Source organism: Takifugu rubripes, chromosome 6, assembly GCF_901000725.2.
Source record: "Takifugu rubripes chromosome 6, fTakRub1.2, whole genome shotgun sequence".
NCBI classification, from domain to species: Eukaryota; Metazoa; Chordata; class Actinopteri; order Tetraodontiformes; family Tetraodontidae; genus Takifugu; species Takifugu rubripes.
Genome location: NC_042290.1, coordinates 6,257,434 through 6,273,980, shown reverse-complemented (window position 1 = coordinate 6,273,980; position 16,547 = coordinate 6,257,434). Strand labels below are relative to the sequence as shown.

The following is a 16,547-nucleotide window of genomic DNA, read 5'->3' as shown; positions in this document are numbered from 1 at the left end:
AGCTGTGGTGGTAGTCAACATGCTTGATTGTTTTTTATATTTAAAGGATATTCAAACAAATACGTATTTGATGAAGTTGGAGTATATTTGGAAGAACTTTGTCCTTATAATCTCACTGAACTGAATTTAATACGCATTTTTCTGGGCAGTTCACAGAGCAATGGGGAAACAATCACGGCTGCTATGTTCTCAATGCATAATATATTCAAATAATTGGCGATGGGGTACCTTAAGTCCGGATGGACCAGCCTGGCCAGGATTTCCATGGGGACCAGGGGCACCCTGCACAAAACCAGACAGAAAACAATGTCAATCTGTGAGCTCTCAATCTATCTTCACGGTGAGAAAGAGCTGATGCAGACTGCCGCATTGCTACTGTGAAGTCTGTCTGGAGAACTACAGCGGTCATAGTACTTTAACCTGCGTTCCAATACAACGGATGTGTGTTTGTGTGTGTGTGTTGGGTGGTGAGTGAGGTATTTGGTGATTGTGTTGGGGGTAGAAGTGAATGGAAAATGGGGCTCTCTGGGGCTGTTTCACCATATGGATGTGGTTTTCCAGCCCTCTGTTGCCTCACACTCTGCAGCCACCCCCACGCACACGCAAACACACATTTGCCAAACTTCTTAATGAGTAATGCAGATCTCCTCGTATCATAACATTTCAAATTCCTTCACCGGTGTGTGTTTCTGTCCGCACTGGCTGTTGCTGAGGAAATGAACGCAACTGCGTCTGAAAGCAAACAAAGCGAGATCTACAGTAGCGGCATATTGGTAATGTGAACTGTCTCTCCACGTCCAAAGGTCCCCCTGGGAAGGTTTAGCTGAAGCTTTTCAAAGCCAAAACATAAATCTGCACCAATTTTTCTTCTTGGTTTAAACAGCAACTGGCACAAGACCTGCCTCCATCATTTATCTAGCTGTTCATCCGTCTAGCTTCTCCTCCTCTGAATGTCTTTTTCCCTGTGGATGTCTGGCCCTACTCCTGCTCTCCGCGTAATGGTGGTGGTACCATTGATCCCCGACCAACTCCCATGGCAGGTTAAGGGTCAAGTGAGCGAGAGAGGGTGGAAAAAACGGCCAGAACTGCTTCACTAGTCAGCAAGTTTCACTAAGGTCCGTCACAACAAATCAGGCAGCTATTATGTTTCCACCTGTAGCATCAAAAAACAACGTGTGGCCACATCCAGTCAGGCAGCTCTCTATAATCCCAAAAGAAGACAGGGCTGCTTGGAGCTTTGATTTGGGTTGTGCAGCTGAACAGAAAGCCCTTTGATAAGGTTGGGTGCAGACAACACAATTACAGGAGTGGATCTGTGAATGAAAAAGTTGTGAGGAATAAATGTGAATGAGAAACATTTATAGTACTGTCAAGATTTTAAGACGCTGCCCCCCCCCCCCTTTCATTGTCTCTTCCCCTTTCATTTTCAGTTCCCATCCAGCTGCTGTAGCAGTTGGTTTGTCCCGACAATGTTAACGGGCGCTGTTGTGCAATAAATATAGTCAGACAAACTAGACACATTCAAATTACAAGCTTCAAAATTAGCCTGGTGGTTTACCATGGTTCGGGCAGTGCAGGGGTAGGCACAGGCTGACATTTGGTATTCTGCCCTTGTTTCCATGTTGTGTCCCCTCTTACCCAACAGGTGCCTAATTAGAGAAGGCCAGGGTGGGGCGAAAAGACAAGCTGAAGGCCATCAAGTAGGAAACCGCCACGCTCTGAATAGCTATTTGGAATATTACTGCGGTTCCTGTGGTGATTATGCTCCTGGCTTTTTGTGACTGATTACTAAACTATCATAATCACAAGAGCATTAATGCTGCTTGCATCCAAGGTTCCATAATGACACCATATGTGTACTTTACAGCCAAGAAACACTGTATATCTCCTATATGGAGATTGTGAATCTGGATGTATGACATCATTCCCAAGGCTGCATTCCCACAGAGAATATTTTAGATGAGCCTCTTTAATGGGTTGTGCTGTAAACACAGGCTGACTTTCAACACAAGCTTGTAAAAGACAGTATTTAAATGTATACAGGGAGTGCATTAACAATAAAAACGTGGTTTGATGCCATGCCAAAGGAGCTCCTGGGGGAACGTCTGACGAACCAACTTCAGATCAAGAGCCTGAAAATCCATTGGAGGTCTTTGTAATTGGACGTCCCAGTCACCCCACATGGTGAAACCTTTGCCTCTGACGGACTGAATGGGATACTTCAACCCTTATTCTTTTGTGCCCGCTTTACCATTGACTTAAATGAACAAAAATTTGCTGCCAAGAGTCGCAAAGACTGCAAACTATCTTCATAACAATAGAGGTGCGTGAGGCAAATTAATTAAGCTGTGCTATCAAAAAAATCAATAATATAAAGTTACAGCCAAAGTTTCAAGTGGTAAATAAATCCTGCTGTGACCAAAGGAGCTCACAAAGGGAATTATAAGAAATGTTGTTTCATTGTTTTCCCATTTACAAGACTAACTATGATATTTCATAATAAATATAAGGAACATGAAAATTAGAATGGAAAGCAAGATGCCAAGAGTGAGAATATCATAATGACTAATGTTTAAATGCCCAAGCTGCAATTCTGGATTTTATTACACTAATGATCCAGAGATGTCCATGAACACAATTCAAAGGTGGGATCTTGAGAAGATCATCTGTTGCCTGGCATTAACAAAACACCTCAACACACTGCACTAGGCAGGGCTCAGCACCTTTTTATGGTCATAGTTTTCCAGGTTTCTATTGTTAATGTCCATCTGGAATTGGAATTACTTTTTTGTGCAGGTAAAGAAATGAGGGATTTTTCCTTAATGGCAGGTTTTTTTGTCATTTAGAGAAAGACTGATGCTGCAACTACCTCACTTCTGCTCCACCACTATCGTCATTATCCGCCAACAGCCTTGAAAGAGCTCAACCTGACTGTTTAGGCACTCAGAAAAGTCTTCTTGTACTGACACTAGGTTCAATAGCAACAGTGTCTTGCACTCCCATGCGTCAGATCAAAGGTCAAAGTTCACAAGTGGGGCTTGGTGGTCTCAATGGTGTCCTGTGTGTCATCATACTGACTTCCAGTAATCTGAGGCTATGAGGGTCACACTAAAAAAAAGCTGAAAATGGCTCGTCTACAGCAAAAACCTGGGTCTGGAAATTAGCTTTAGACAATAAAAGATGATAATTATAATCAAATCCCACCATTCTGCCAGGGAGCCCAGACTGTATAAACAATCAATACTTGTAAGTTATCATTTCAGTGTTAAGAAAGGGGATTTCTTCCAAAAGAAAGAAAACACACTCCATCTTAGCCAAGGAGGGACAATCAACAACATATGGTTTTGAGTGCCTTTTTTGCTCAGGGTGCGAGTGTGCATATTTCTGCACGTACACACACACACGCACACGCACAGTAGCAGCAATTGCACCTGATGCTTTTGTTTACAGGAAAGTTCAGATATGCACCTCTTTATAAAGAGAGGTCATAAAGACAACTACACCTCTGCTCTTCATGGCGTGGGACTGGAGCTCTGGCATGTACACACTTCTGCCTGACATGTGTGCATAAAACAAAACAATCTAGGCCTCCATGCGACAGCCGTGGCATATTTGCAAGTGACCCCCATTAAAATGGCATCAGAACCAAAGGCTTTTACAAGTGCTTTTTTATTTAGGAGGGTTGTACTCGTTGTTTGCGCTTTGCAAACCAACCGCTTCCATTGACAATGCCACCAGCAGACCAACAGCTGGTCTGCTGGTGGCACCTTTGCCGTGCCTGCCAAAGGTCCACAGGACCACAACTCTGGCATATAAATCAGTATGAGGTGATCAGTTAACACACAGAGATGATGAATGAGGTTTGAGACAGGCAGGGGATTCAGCATTGGACAAGGCTGAATGGAAAGTGAACTCACAGGTTCAACTGGGGACATATATAATAGAATATTTTTTTAAAATTCTACAGAAAAATGGTTCCATTTGGAGTATTACTTATAATATATTATGCTTGGCAGCGCCAAGGTTATGCAGCTCATACTATAGGTTGTGTTTGAGTCATTCCAAACCTATTTAACAGTGGCGGCTGCTGCTGCTGTGGGACTACTGCAAAAAGGCTCACAGGCCCAAATACAGCTTCCAATTAAAGCCACACAAAGACCTTTTTATTCATTTATAGCACACTGACTACAGAAATATGCAGTCTCCAAAACCACTTAATCAAGATCTTTGAAACATTTGAAAACATTTTTATGGCACTTTTTTTCTATTGGGTGACAGGTTGGTTACATTTTGAATCGCAGCTGACATCCGTATGGGCAGGGTCCTCTTAAGCAGCATTTAGTTGTCCAGCTTAACTTTTGATTAGTATGTAATAGCAAGTCAAACCACATCAGAAATTCAACTAAATCAAATCAGTCAATCTGGTCCAGATAAAATGATGGGGCGACCTGGTGTTTTTACTTTTAATAACACAAATATTAAACATGCCGGGGTTGCTGGAGGAATATGTGAAAAGCAATCAATCCTCTGGGATTTATAAATTATCAAATATAAGGCAAGTTCCTCCACTACCTTTACATCCACATTCTGTGCATTAGAAATGTACAGAAAATTCCACAAATGAGACCCAGATTTGAGAATAGATCCATTTAACTGCCTTGTAGAAAGAGCACCTTCATTGCTCTAGAATGGGATTCCTATGAAGTCAGCATGGCTCCTCAGTGAGCTGTTGCAGCTCACTGAGGAGAAGAAAGTCCAGTGGAGCCATGTGTTCTCTGTCTGTTTACAGTGCTTTTATTAGGCATCCTGTGCCACAGGCAGCCTTTTGAAAGGCTGTCTTTATAGGAGCTTTCCTGTTTATGCTCAGGGGTGGGAGGTCAGCACTCACAGCCCTGTGCTGAATACGGTCAATCTGTCTGCATAGTAAAACTCTGTGCAGGAGTACGTGTGAGAGAGAGAGAGAGAGAGACAGAGGGAGACAGAGAGAGAGAGAGAGAGACAGAGAGAGACAGAGAGATTGTGTCAGCTGGAGAGTGGGATTGATTTAAAGTGATGTGAGTGTGGCTGGATGGGTAGGTCACCATTGTAAATTCTCAAAATGTCCAACATCCTTCTGTCCCAGACCGCAAAGACACAGTTTTCTGCATTCTTGTCTATTTTGTTTTTTGAGCTCCCGGAATCATCTCTCGCCAAAGCGGTTAGTTGCTGACTGCCTGTGTTTAAGCCCTCGGTCAGCATCAGTGGCAAAATCACACACAAACACAATAAAGCTAAAATAAGACATACATCAGATGGTTGCTTAAAAGGAAAAAATGAACACCATAAACTTCCTTTGTGAAGGTTACGAATTAGATTTTATATGTATTTTAAGATGTATATGGGACACCAATGAAACTTACCCGTGGACCCCTCTTGCCTGGCACACCTGGCTTCCCTGGAGGTCCTGGAAATCCCTGGTGAGAGAAAGCATTGAGTTAGCATTGCATACATCACAAGACACGGCTGTCCATTCAGTTTAACTCTCCATTCACATCCACCAAATCATTTGTACCCATAGATTCATCTCAACTTGACGATACTCTGTCCATCCCAAGGCTCTTCCTAATGCCAGGAAACCACAGAAATACCAAAAATGATGGTATTGCCACAAAGGCTGCGCGGCAGCAATGGAAAACACGACACCTCAAAGCACTGCGGGGGCTCAGGATTGTTTTGTTGTAAACATGTTTTTAAAATGTCTCCTTGCCTGTAAACGCATCACAGTATTCTGTCCTGGCGCCGATAAATTCAAGTACTCACGTGATTTTTGTCACACAGCAGAAGTTATTGAACTGTTAAAGTTGTACCCTTTAAGTAGTTGGCTGTTATCAGTTTTCACAGCTTATTGGCTCAGAGGGGGGAAAGGTACCTGCGACTAATTTATCATGTCTTTCTGGATGACCTCCAAGGTTGAGACCACCACTATTGTTACAGGTGGTCCACTCAGTGGTGGCCCAAGGACCTGTCAACATGAACACACACTCCAGCCCATCTTCACGCCCCCCAGGTTTGGCCCTGCTTCCTTGGACTTGTTTGGTTGTTTATTTGTTCCTGCAGCCTTCTCTACTTTGCACCTGTCCATCTCTGACTTTTCTCCTGCCTGCTGACAGCTCACGGGGCAGACAGGATAGACGACTTACATAAGATCCACACAAGCGAGAATTTTCCAAGAACAACAACACAATGACAGACCGACGGAAAGGAAAAGCTGTTTTTAGTCATATGGTTTAGACTTGGCGAGTGTGTCTACAAGGATGTTAGTTAGGCCGCGATTTGGATCCAGGGTTTTTCCTAGACAGAATTATCAGCCCATCCGAGAGGAAAGCCATCTGGACCCAAATCAGCGATAAATAAATATGAGAAGGGAGAATGTCTCAAAGCACCTCTGCATTTAACATCCTCTGACTGATGTATTTTTTGGCTGTGCTCAAGCAGCCTCTAATGAGAGTTAATTAAGAATAATTTTAATGTAAATGGATAGGCAGAACTGTATTTAATTTAACAAAAACCTGAGCAATCATAAACTTACACAGTCTGAACTTATAAATTGCAACAGGAGATCTCATAAAGTCTGTTCCTTCGCAACAGCGAGGAGGCAAAGGTGCTTCGGATTATGCCGTGCCAAAGTCTGCTGCTTACGCACAATGGAAGCACAAATCCAGACTACAAATGCTGGCAGACGCAATGGCTTCTGCTTCTCATAATTGCTTATGTGCATGTGTAAGAGATATTAACGTATGAGAGCGTGTGTGTACAAGACTGCACCGCAAGGTAGTTACAGACGGTAACCACATGGCACATGTCTATATGAAATCTAAACTGTGTTGGAGAGGAAGAAAGGCTGGGTTCATCTGGTTCTCCCCAGACATTAAACACAGACATACTTGTACGTGTACCCTCACACTTACATGCAGACAGTTGAACACATGGGTCAAGCTATGTGATGCTGTCAAATTAATTAATAATTGATCTGATCTGTTGAGCGTTGTATCATCACTTCAACCAGGTAGTCTAGTACTAACAAACCTCATTACATTGAATAATCACATTTGTGACAGGTAGTACTTGATAAAAGATCATATTTTGGATTTTTTTGTGTAATGGCAATTGACAAAGAGTTTTCAGCCCCTGACAGGCAACACTGCAATTTACAGTAGAAAATTAAAGGCTAGCCTACAGTGTATAAGCAAGGCATGCATATCAAACGCAGGTCCTAGTCACACTTTGCAGTAAGTGACTGAAACTCAAGGGAGGCTGTAATTGCAAACACTGAGGTCAGATCACTCAAGCAGTATTGAAGTGAGTAAAACCTTGTGTGGGCCATAATGTGGAATTTAAAACAACATATAAAATCCTCAGACATTTTGATACATCTGCAAGACATCTTACGCAGCATTCAAAACTCAGAGTGCTGTCTTCCGTGTATATTCCATCATAAACCAATCACGTGTCACTTACAAACTAAACAAACTACGAAGCTAAAGCTTTTTTTTTACCATCACAATCCGTCAAGGAAATTCCTGCTTCTAAAGGCCTATAGCTTACATTTGTGCCTGCACACTACTGAATGATGGTGTTTACTGACTGTTGTGACCTTTGACCTGGCTTTGAAAGAGGGCCATGAGACCTCCACCAGCCCTCTGTGACAGAGGAATCTGGTGCAGAGACGACAAGGCGTCAGACCTGACACGTCACACCCAGCCTGAAGGTCTCTTTCCACAGAAAGAGGGAGAAAGACAGCCCAAAAATTGGAATTTCTATTTCGCCTCTGTGTTGAAGAAAAGTGCCTGAGCCCCATATCTCTGCAGGGTCTCTAAGACTCCAGTCTGATGCGGTCTTTTACATTGCACAAAGACTACCACAGATCTCAATGGCCTTTTACTAGCATACAGCACTTGCTGTCACCACTTTCCTAATGTAAACTATTGATCTCACCGACCACAACTGCCAGATAATTTGAGACGTGACTGCATGGCTGTTCCTCTGGGGGTTCCTTTAACTGTACAGTGCACTTTCTTTGTACTTCATGGAACTGACCATGTTTTTCCGAATCTGTAGAAAAACAGTTCGCTGTGCAGGCGACAACGAAAACAATCTCCAAGCACAGACCACCAATATGATACAGTTCACATGTACCTGAAAATTTTGGCGTGTAAATGGGGCCTATCACCATCACCGTCTTTGTTAGTACCAAATGCTAGCCGACTAAAAAGTAAAACCACTTGACTTGTTATTTTTCACACAAACCTCCAGACTCTCAAAAGACCATAGGTGCTTACCGATGGGCCTGGTTCTCCTTTTTGTCCAACAGGTCCAGCCAGCAGAGAGAACTGAGTTGGTGGCACTTCCCAGCTCTGGAAGCCATCAGTGGCAGGTGGTGTCACTGTGATGTAGGAGGATCTGGTTGGCCGTGGGGTGACTGGAGCCTTTGTGGTTTTGACTTGCTTTGTTGGTTTAATGTCCTGCTTAGAAGTTGTCTTTGAGTCTTTTGTAGTTGTAGCTTTGGAGATGGTTGTTTGTAAGGGGACAACTTTGGACGATGTTGTCGTTTTAGAAGGAACCGTTTTAGCAGAAATTGTTTTGGTTTTGGGCGGAGTGGCTTTGGATGGTGTAGCTTTAGGTTTAGAAGGGGTTTTCTTAGTTGTGGAAGACTGTGGTTTCTTTGGGAGTATACCTTGTTCAGATAAGGATGACTTGGCCTTTGTCTTGGTGGGTTTGATGCTGCTAGTGGCTGGGAGAGAAGTTTTCTTCTTGTCTGTGACTCCAACTGTCTTTTTGGGAATGTTACGCTGAGTGGGCTTTGTGGATGAGGGTTTGGGGGTTTTCTGATTTGAAGCCCTGGAGGTGGAAGGTCTTAGGCTTGGTGGTTTTGTTGGTGGTGTACGTATTTTGAGTGGTACGGTGACAGTTTCAGTCTTGGCCTTTAGAGGTGGTGAGACTAAACCGAGTTTGACTGTCACTGGCATCACCGTTCCTAGCAGGGGTGTAGGAATTGTCCAAGGGCCAGGTTTAACTGTTTGGGTGGGAGCTACATACCTGACAGCTGAGGCAGCAGCAGCAACACTCCTGGCAAGGCTTAGCCGGGTGGACTTCTTGGCTGTGTCCAGGCCACCAGGTTTAGGGGTAGCAGCGGTAACTGTGATGTTTGTATCTCGCGGTATGATAGGCAATAAGGGTGAAAGGTTAGGCCTGTATATGTCAGCTTCCCTGCATTGTTTCTTAATGTATCTGCAGTAGTTGTGAGCTGCCTGTGCAGAGGGGACAAGGTCAAACTGGCAGATGGCTCCCTCAAAATGTGCTGAGCCTTGCTGCTGGTTGGTTCTACCCAGCAAGAGGGAGCCCTGGAGTTCAGGAGCCAGTCCTTCCTCGTTGTCCCACCCAAAGTCTGCATGAACACTCCGCTCTCCGCAAGAGGCATAAAGAGTCACTTTGTGTCCATTAATTCCTAATGCCAGCTGGTGCCACTGACCATCATGGGGCTCATAGGGCAATGTCACTGAAGTGTTTGATCCTGTGTGAAGGACCAAGTTGTTTGGTGTAAGCTGTAGACCGAGAAGGAGCTTCTTGCGCTGTGAGAGCAGGGTGAAAAGGAAAGCACTGTTGACACGGTGCGAGCGCACACTCAGGACAAGTGACAGGTTGGCCCAAATAGATGCTGGAAGGAGTGAGCGCAACGGAGTTTCAATTTGAGCCCGCTGGTTGAGGATGACCCCCGATCGGAATGGAATGACGCCGGCTGGCAGCGAACGTGACGGCTTCTCTCCCTTAAGCCCCAACTTTTGGAGGATGTCCACATCTGTGGAAGAAAGTGTCATTAGCCGCATCAGCAATAATGACTGATTTATAAATGAAGAGTTTGCAACACGCAATTTTTAAGAGTTTAAATTTGTGGTGTAAATGTTGTAATTACAAGTTACATCCATTCAATGCAACCAACTTAAAAACAAATAACAATATAGTTCTGTATTCTACAAAAGCCTGCGGGATGCTTTCCAAACTACACTACCTTCAGCAAACTTATATAACTTCCACGCCAATTAGTATGACTGCTGTAAATTAAAGTGCTGGAAATCTTTGCTTGACTGCCGCCAAGGCATGGCTTCTTTGTGTTAAAGCTATAGGGGATTCATGATCCAAAGGACGGCATCAACAACCAGACAATCGCATCAACCCCCCCCCCCCCCCCCCCCCCCCCCCCCCGGCCATCCCCTCAGCTCTCATGTATAGAGTTATTTTCAAAAATGACTTTACGTTCCACATTTCACTCTCGGGGTCCTATTGCTCATTCCCTATATGACCTGTGATCTCCAACCCAGGCCCCTCACCATCTTTATTGTCTCGGGGTTCGCTCTGACCTGTGGTCACTGAGCCTTTTCTAATTGGGACATGTGTACAGAAGCCCTGCTTGTGAAAAGATAGAAACATCGGCAAGATATATTGAAAAGATGACAGAAATCAAGGACAATGCGGTCTTTGAATGAGACGCTTGTATGTCTACAGTCATGAAACTTGCTCCATTAGACCATTTGGGTCACAGCCACAGAATCATCTAATAGTATAGTTGTTTTAAATTGATGAGGAATTCACAAAAAAAAAAGGGTTCTAGCATTGCCTATTTGCATTTTTTAAGGAAAAATCAGGCAAAATGTAAGTATTTCAACAACCTTGTCAGTTCTTGAAGGTTTTTGCTTATTTTGCAAAAGCCTGTAAGATTCTCCCTCCAATTAAAACCCCAGGGTTTTATAAATCTAACAGGAAACAAGAACTCAAGTACAAAGAGCATAAAGTAAATCATCCATATGTTTCCTCTTCTGCACTAAAGGACATAGGGAATATGCTCCGTATTAAGACCAACTGTAATAATATTGCCCTTATACAGGGGCATACATTAACCACGTGGTTTTAGATATACAAAATACTGTGTCAATGTGGATAGGCGCTAGATACAGTCAGATGTGTGTCCAACACATAGCTGGAGTTCACAGCCTCGGTCTTTGCCAAGTTATTCAAGTACCACGGAGAGAAGGTCCAAGAGTCTTCACTGTAATGTTGTTCCTTGTAAATGATAAAGTCATTGATTCATTTGAACACATTTGAATCAACAGACTTTTCTTTGGAAAGACTTGCAGCATTGAACCAGCTATAAATGCATTCCATGCATAATTACAAAATCAGAACCGTGATATATGACAGAGCCTAAAAGGCAGAACTCATCATTTTGGCTATTTTGGAACAGAGCAGACTGTTAAAAGAAGAGGCCCCTATTCATAATCAAACCAGGATAGTGATGAGTGGATAGAAAGAAGGGAGGCTGGAAAGAAATTGGATTACTGTGGACATTGTTCTAAAAGCTTTTTGTACTTTGTTGCTTTGCTTGCAGCTTCATCTTGCTGAATCTGCATTGGGGCGATGGGGCATGCTATGATTGGCTCATCAGTTCCGTAAATGGGTGCGGGAAAAGAGGTGACAAAATCATGCAAACCGCATCGCACACCCCCAGTGAGATGTCCTCATCTTAACATATGCCTATCGACCAACCAAGATCAGTTGTGAATTCTAGTTCCACTGGCTTCCACCCTGCAATTGTAAGATTGCAGCTTCAGGGAAAGCTTGTCTGACCTACAATGTGCTTGCTCAGTCTCAATTATATTACTGGAAAGAGGGACAGATTGTTTTTTCCACAGAGTTACATGAATAATTGGGAAATTTCTACATTCTCAATCACTTTGTGTTTTAACCAACATATATCATTTTCAGCCATGGGGGGCAGCAGGTATTCATATTTAATTGCAAGTGAACTCACCAATTTGAGAACAATGATACATCTGGTTGTTATTCTGACCCTCTGATGAACTGCATCCAGCATTCACTCCAGTAGCTTAATTTTGATCTCTAAAAATCTGACTCTAGATGCTAAATGCCTGACTATATTACAAACTGCTGGCAGGTATTTGTGGCTAAGCTGAAGCAAAAGCTAAAATCACCCAAAAAAGAACAATGACCTTGAAGCTGAATGCTTGAACTCACTGCTAAGCTGCACAAAGCTAGGGGAAGTTGAAGATTTGGTAAATAATTCTCCGCAGGTTCATCACCATCAGGGATCCCTTTCCCACCGTTCGGTCAGTAGAAGGAAATAAGAGGTGACATCCTTACCTTCAGAGTGTACTTGTGTAAGTCCCAGGCAACAAGTACAATAAAAAACTGTACAGAGCAATAGGGCTCTCCTAAAGGAAGAGAAAAGATGGTGTAAAAATTAATATAGTGCAATTTCATCTGTAAATGAAACAAACATGTGAAGCTTCAGCAGCTTTAACCAAGCATGTCCGTATTTTAGATCCTTTAAAAACATAATTATACTTGTTGATTATTCACTATGGTGTTCTGTTACTGAATTCAAATGTAATCAATCAAGTTTTAGAAATAAAAAGATAACATGTCAGAAAAACACATAATGAATGAGAAAAATTACCTAATTTGTCTCGTTTATGTCTTTGAAATGATAGACAGTAATCTATCAACCCTCCTACTAACACACACAAACATACACAAGCACGCACGCACGCACGCACGCACACAAACACACACACACAGACACACACACACACACACACATAAAGAAAACATCCTCACTACATCCAGGTGTACACTGAGTGGCACGTACACAGAGGGCTCAGTGGGGGGTTGAGATCTAGTGACAGCCAGAGGAGCCACTGCTTCCTACTGGAGGTCATCCAGACACACATGGTCTCACATACACACACACACACACATGCTGGAGGAGGAAATGCGAATCGCAGCTGTGGCTTGAGTGGAGCAGGCAGACGGCCGCGTGGGCCAACAACTCCAGATTCATAAATGTGGGAAAGACAGGAACTGTTACATAAACACATTTAACCACACTTTCAAAAGCAAAAAAGCATCTTCCTCACTTTTAATATGTCTCAGCACTAAGCGCTGCTACCCCCATCCACATCCTCCTCCAGCTCCTGTAGGAATGGATGCTTATAATCAAGGTAATCAACCTTTTCTAAATATGCACGTATGCTGAGGTGATTATACACAGTATAGGATTGTGGTGTCTACATCTGACTCACTCTCTGCTCTTAGCTGCTAATAAAGCATCATCGCCCCCCCCTTCCCACACACACACACACACACAGCTGGTTGTAGTTACTTAGGTTGTGGGTTTGTGTGTGAGAGTGTATCTTCCAGATTCCCAGCTGCTTACAGCCTCACCCAGCATCTTATCAGCTGAGGATAGATTAGAATACTAAAACTAAGTCATGAATGCTGAGATCCTTTTTTTCCCTACAATAAAGCAGACGTTCTGTTTCTCAGGCCATTTACATCTGCACAACCTGGACCAAGTTTCATGGGAAGCCTGGCTGGTTTTTTTTTGGCTTATCATGCTCAAAGTTGTTAGTAGCCTCTTCAGATCTTTTTATCATCTAACTGACAGGCTAGGATTTTTGAAGACAGCTGTTCTTATTAAGTTCCTGGCATTAGTATGCAGGCCTTGTCTGATGGGGTTTTCATATTGCAGGAGCAAAGATAGGACTTCCGGAGAAGAGTCGCCCTGAAGCTGCAAAACCCAAGGCAGAGGAGTAGAACCTCCTCCACAGACACCAGAGGAATCACCCTGACATTGCTGGTTCTTCCCCACACAACTGGAACTGATGCAGTTAGTGTTGATAGACCAAATATTTTTTATCTATTACTAATCCCAATTTAGCCAAAAAAGTTGCCCTCCACAGTTGACTCTGACAGATGTGCTATATCTTAATAAAAATCGATTAATTAATGTTTTGTTCCTTGTGTTTAAGCTGTGGTTCCAGCCTTTTCACTCAAAATAACACCTTCCAAAAGCCCTACTGAGGGGAAAGCGTGGTCTTCTTCTTCTTTTCACAAGTTTGAGCTACTCAGTGGTTCCCTGAAAGGATTTCCCAAAGGTGTCCCTCCCTGCACCCTGAGCAGAAACACACACACACGCAAACAGGCACACACACACACACACACACACACACACACACACACACACACACACACACACACACGCAAACACGCACACACACACACACACACACAGAGTGAGAGAGGAGAGGGAGCGGAAAATTCCTAGGGATGATTACTAATGATCGTTTTTGTGGTCTATAATTAATCTAAATAATCTGTTACTTCAAATTGACTTCTTAGGCAATAAGCTGTAGCTACTCTAATCAGGCTTCTTCGTATTGCTGACCTGTAGAAACTCTACAAGTTAGACCCAGAAAGATTGTAAATTGTCAAAATAATATTAACAACTGCACATGAGGTGTCGAGGCGTAAAATGCGCCGCCATGTGGACACGCGGTGAATGACGCGCTCTCGCCTCTCAGGTATACTGCAGGTATGTTTATAATCGCCATCATTTTAAGTAAATATGCAGCCAAATAGACAAACTGCCAAAAAAAAACATTTCATTTGTGTTTGGTTTACGGAATTGCATTTATTTTTTGTCATTTCGAAGTAAAATAGTAAAAAAAAAAAAAGTTTAATGAAAATAGAGGATTCGCACGATTAATCGTTATGGCCAACTTTAAATGAAAACGCAAGTCAAAATAAACCTGACTTGATGATCACAACAATGAACGAATACACAAAGAAGATTCTTTTAAAAATGTGATCGTGAATTGATCCATTTATACTCGGCCTGATGTAGGCGACTCTGTTAACACATGCACACAACATCTGTACTTCATGTCTGAGTAATAAATGTCATGTCAGCTGCAGATGTTTGCATAAATAAATCTAAAAATGAACGTCATCCTCGAACTAATGGGAAGGAATTGTAACTATTCGTATTTTTTAATGATGAATGTCTGAAATTTCTTCCCTGCGTAAACGTGGCCATGAACGCGTAAAAGTGATGACTTGGAAAGCACTTGTAAGACTTCTGGTGACTCCTCCACGGAATCGTAAATCCGAATAAAGGAGGATCTGTTCTTTCTCTACTAAATGATTTAAGATTAATAAACACAGTATTGAGATGTTCCTGACTAGAAACCAGTCGGCTCATCTCAATTGCTATAAATGCACGAAATACAAATTCACATTTGGTCAATTTTTACTCTACCCCGCTCAATGCTGTGGTTAATATGGCAACTTAGAGCCCCCAGTATCCTCAACGGACAATACTGTATCACGCAGCTGGACCACATCCAGCCGGCAGCTCACAGGTACGCACATGCAGACCCAAATCTAAAAATCCTTCGCTGAACGTAGTCAAGCTCAGCTCCTTCCAACGCAAAGTCGGGCAGAACGCAAGGACTCAACAGAACACAACAAAAGCAACTTACTTTGTGTCTAGATGAGAGGTTCTGCAATCTCTCCTTCGGGTGCCTAAATTCATTTGTATTCATTTGTCCTGGCAGTCAAAAACCTGACCGTTAATCACAGCGTGACTCCTTTGGAAGGGGGGCAGAATGAGACACCAGTCGCTCTTTTACGCATTTGACAAGCCTGAGACGAAGTTCCAGATGATAAAACTCATGTTGATTTGCTTGTCATAAATTCCTTCTGGCAAGCCGGTGTGACAGAGTGTTTTCCTGCTGTCTGTCGATATTCCCCTGATTCATTCATTTATGCCGATCCAAATCGAGGGACGCGCAGCCGGAGAGAAAGCTGGGTTCTTTTTTGGAGGGGGGTTACGGAGTCAGGAGCGTTGGACTCATCCCTTTCCTTTTTAAATAGGCTTTCTGTGGGTAAAGCGATGGCAAACGCGCGGCCAGGTGTCAAGTTACAAACCAAGCGGTTGAGTCGAGCAACTGCACGCCTTCGGAGGGTAACCGCATGGATTTTACCCAAACCCCGGTGCAAAGGTAAAGCATATGAATGAACCACGGTGACGCACGGCGCGCAGCTCATCGTGGACTGAAGCTGTGGAGCGGGCACGCCCACGGCAGCTCCAGATTCTCTCTCAAGCATCCGCCTCGTTATCTCCCAGGGCGTCGAATGATGACTAGAATTATTTATCATTCTGGTGATTCATTCATGCTTCCCGAATCCTCTTCTCATGCACCAGCCGTGCTGCCCCCCCAAATCTGGCATTTTTATTGAATAGCTGCCCCGTGTCCTGTCCATTGTGCGAAATGAGTGTTAATGGAGCAGCACCTGGTTCAGCTCCCATTACCCCAGGAGAGGTCATGGCCTCCTAGAGGACCTACAAGGACAGGAGCCTGCAATTATCACTGTACATCTCTTTAATGAAAATGAAAATGCACGATTAACCAAGTCCCAGTTCCTCCTGTAGTTATGTTATCCTGACAAAAACTGAGAAAAAACGTCCCCGCAAATTAGCTCTCCTACACTTCATTTAGAGAAGTCAGAAGGGTTCAGAATGAAGGAGGTTATTCAGTGCTGTAAACAAATTTCCATTAACGTCTTCGTTCAGAGAAGTAAACTATCCAGTGACATAACAGGTAATATTAACAAATCTCATATCAGCAGCACTTTTCTGGGAAAAACCTTTG

At 43.2% G+C, this 16,547-nt stretch overlaps 1 protein-coding gene across 1 annotated transcript in view; it reads right to left on the bottom strand.

Moving 5' to 3' along the window:
• Positions 1 to 15,908, bottom strand: part of col27a1a (collagen, type XXVII, alpha 1a) — a 47,677-nt gene extending 31,769 nt beyond the window's left edge. The window contains exons 1-5 of the mRNA XM_011604630.2: positions 15,375 to 15,908; positions 12,193 to 12,263; positions 8,319 to 9,835; positions 5,400 to 5,453; positions 229 to 282 (exon numbers count right to left, since the gene is read on the bottom strand). Coding sequence (XP_011602932.2) covers positions 229 to 282; positions 5,400 to 5,453; positions 8,319 to 9,835; positions 12,193 to 12,263; positions 15,375 to 15,427 — 1,749 coding nt within the window. The 5' untranslated portion in view covers positions 15,428 to 15,908. The remainder of the gene's footprint in view (positions 1 to 228; positions 283 to 5,399; positions 5,454 to 8,318; positions 9,836 to 12,192; positions 12,264 to 15,374) is intronic.
• Positions 15,909 to 16,547: the final 639 nt, after the last annotated feature.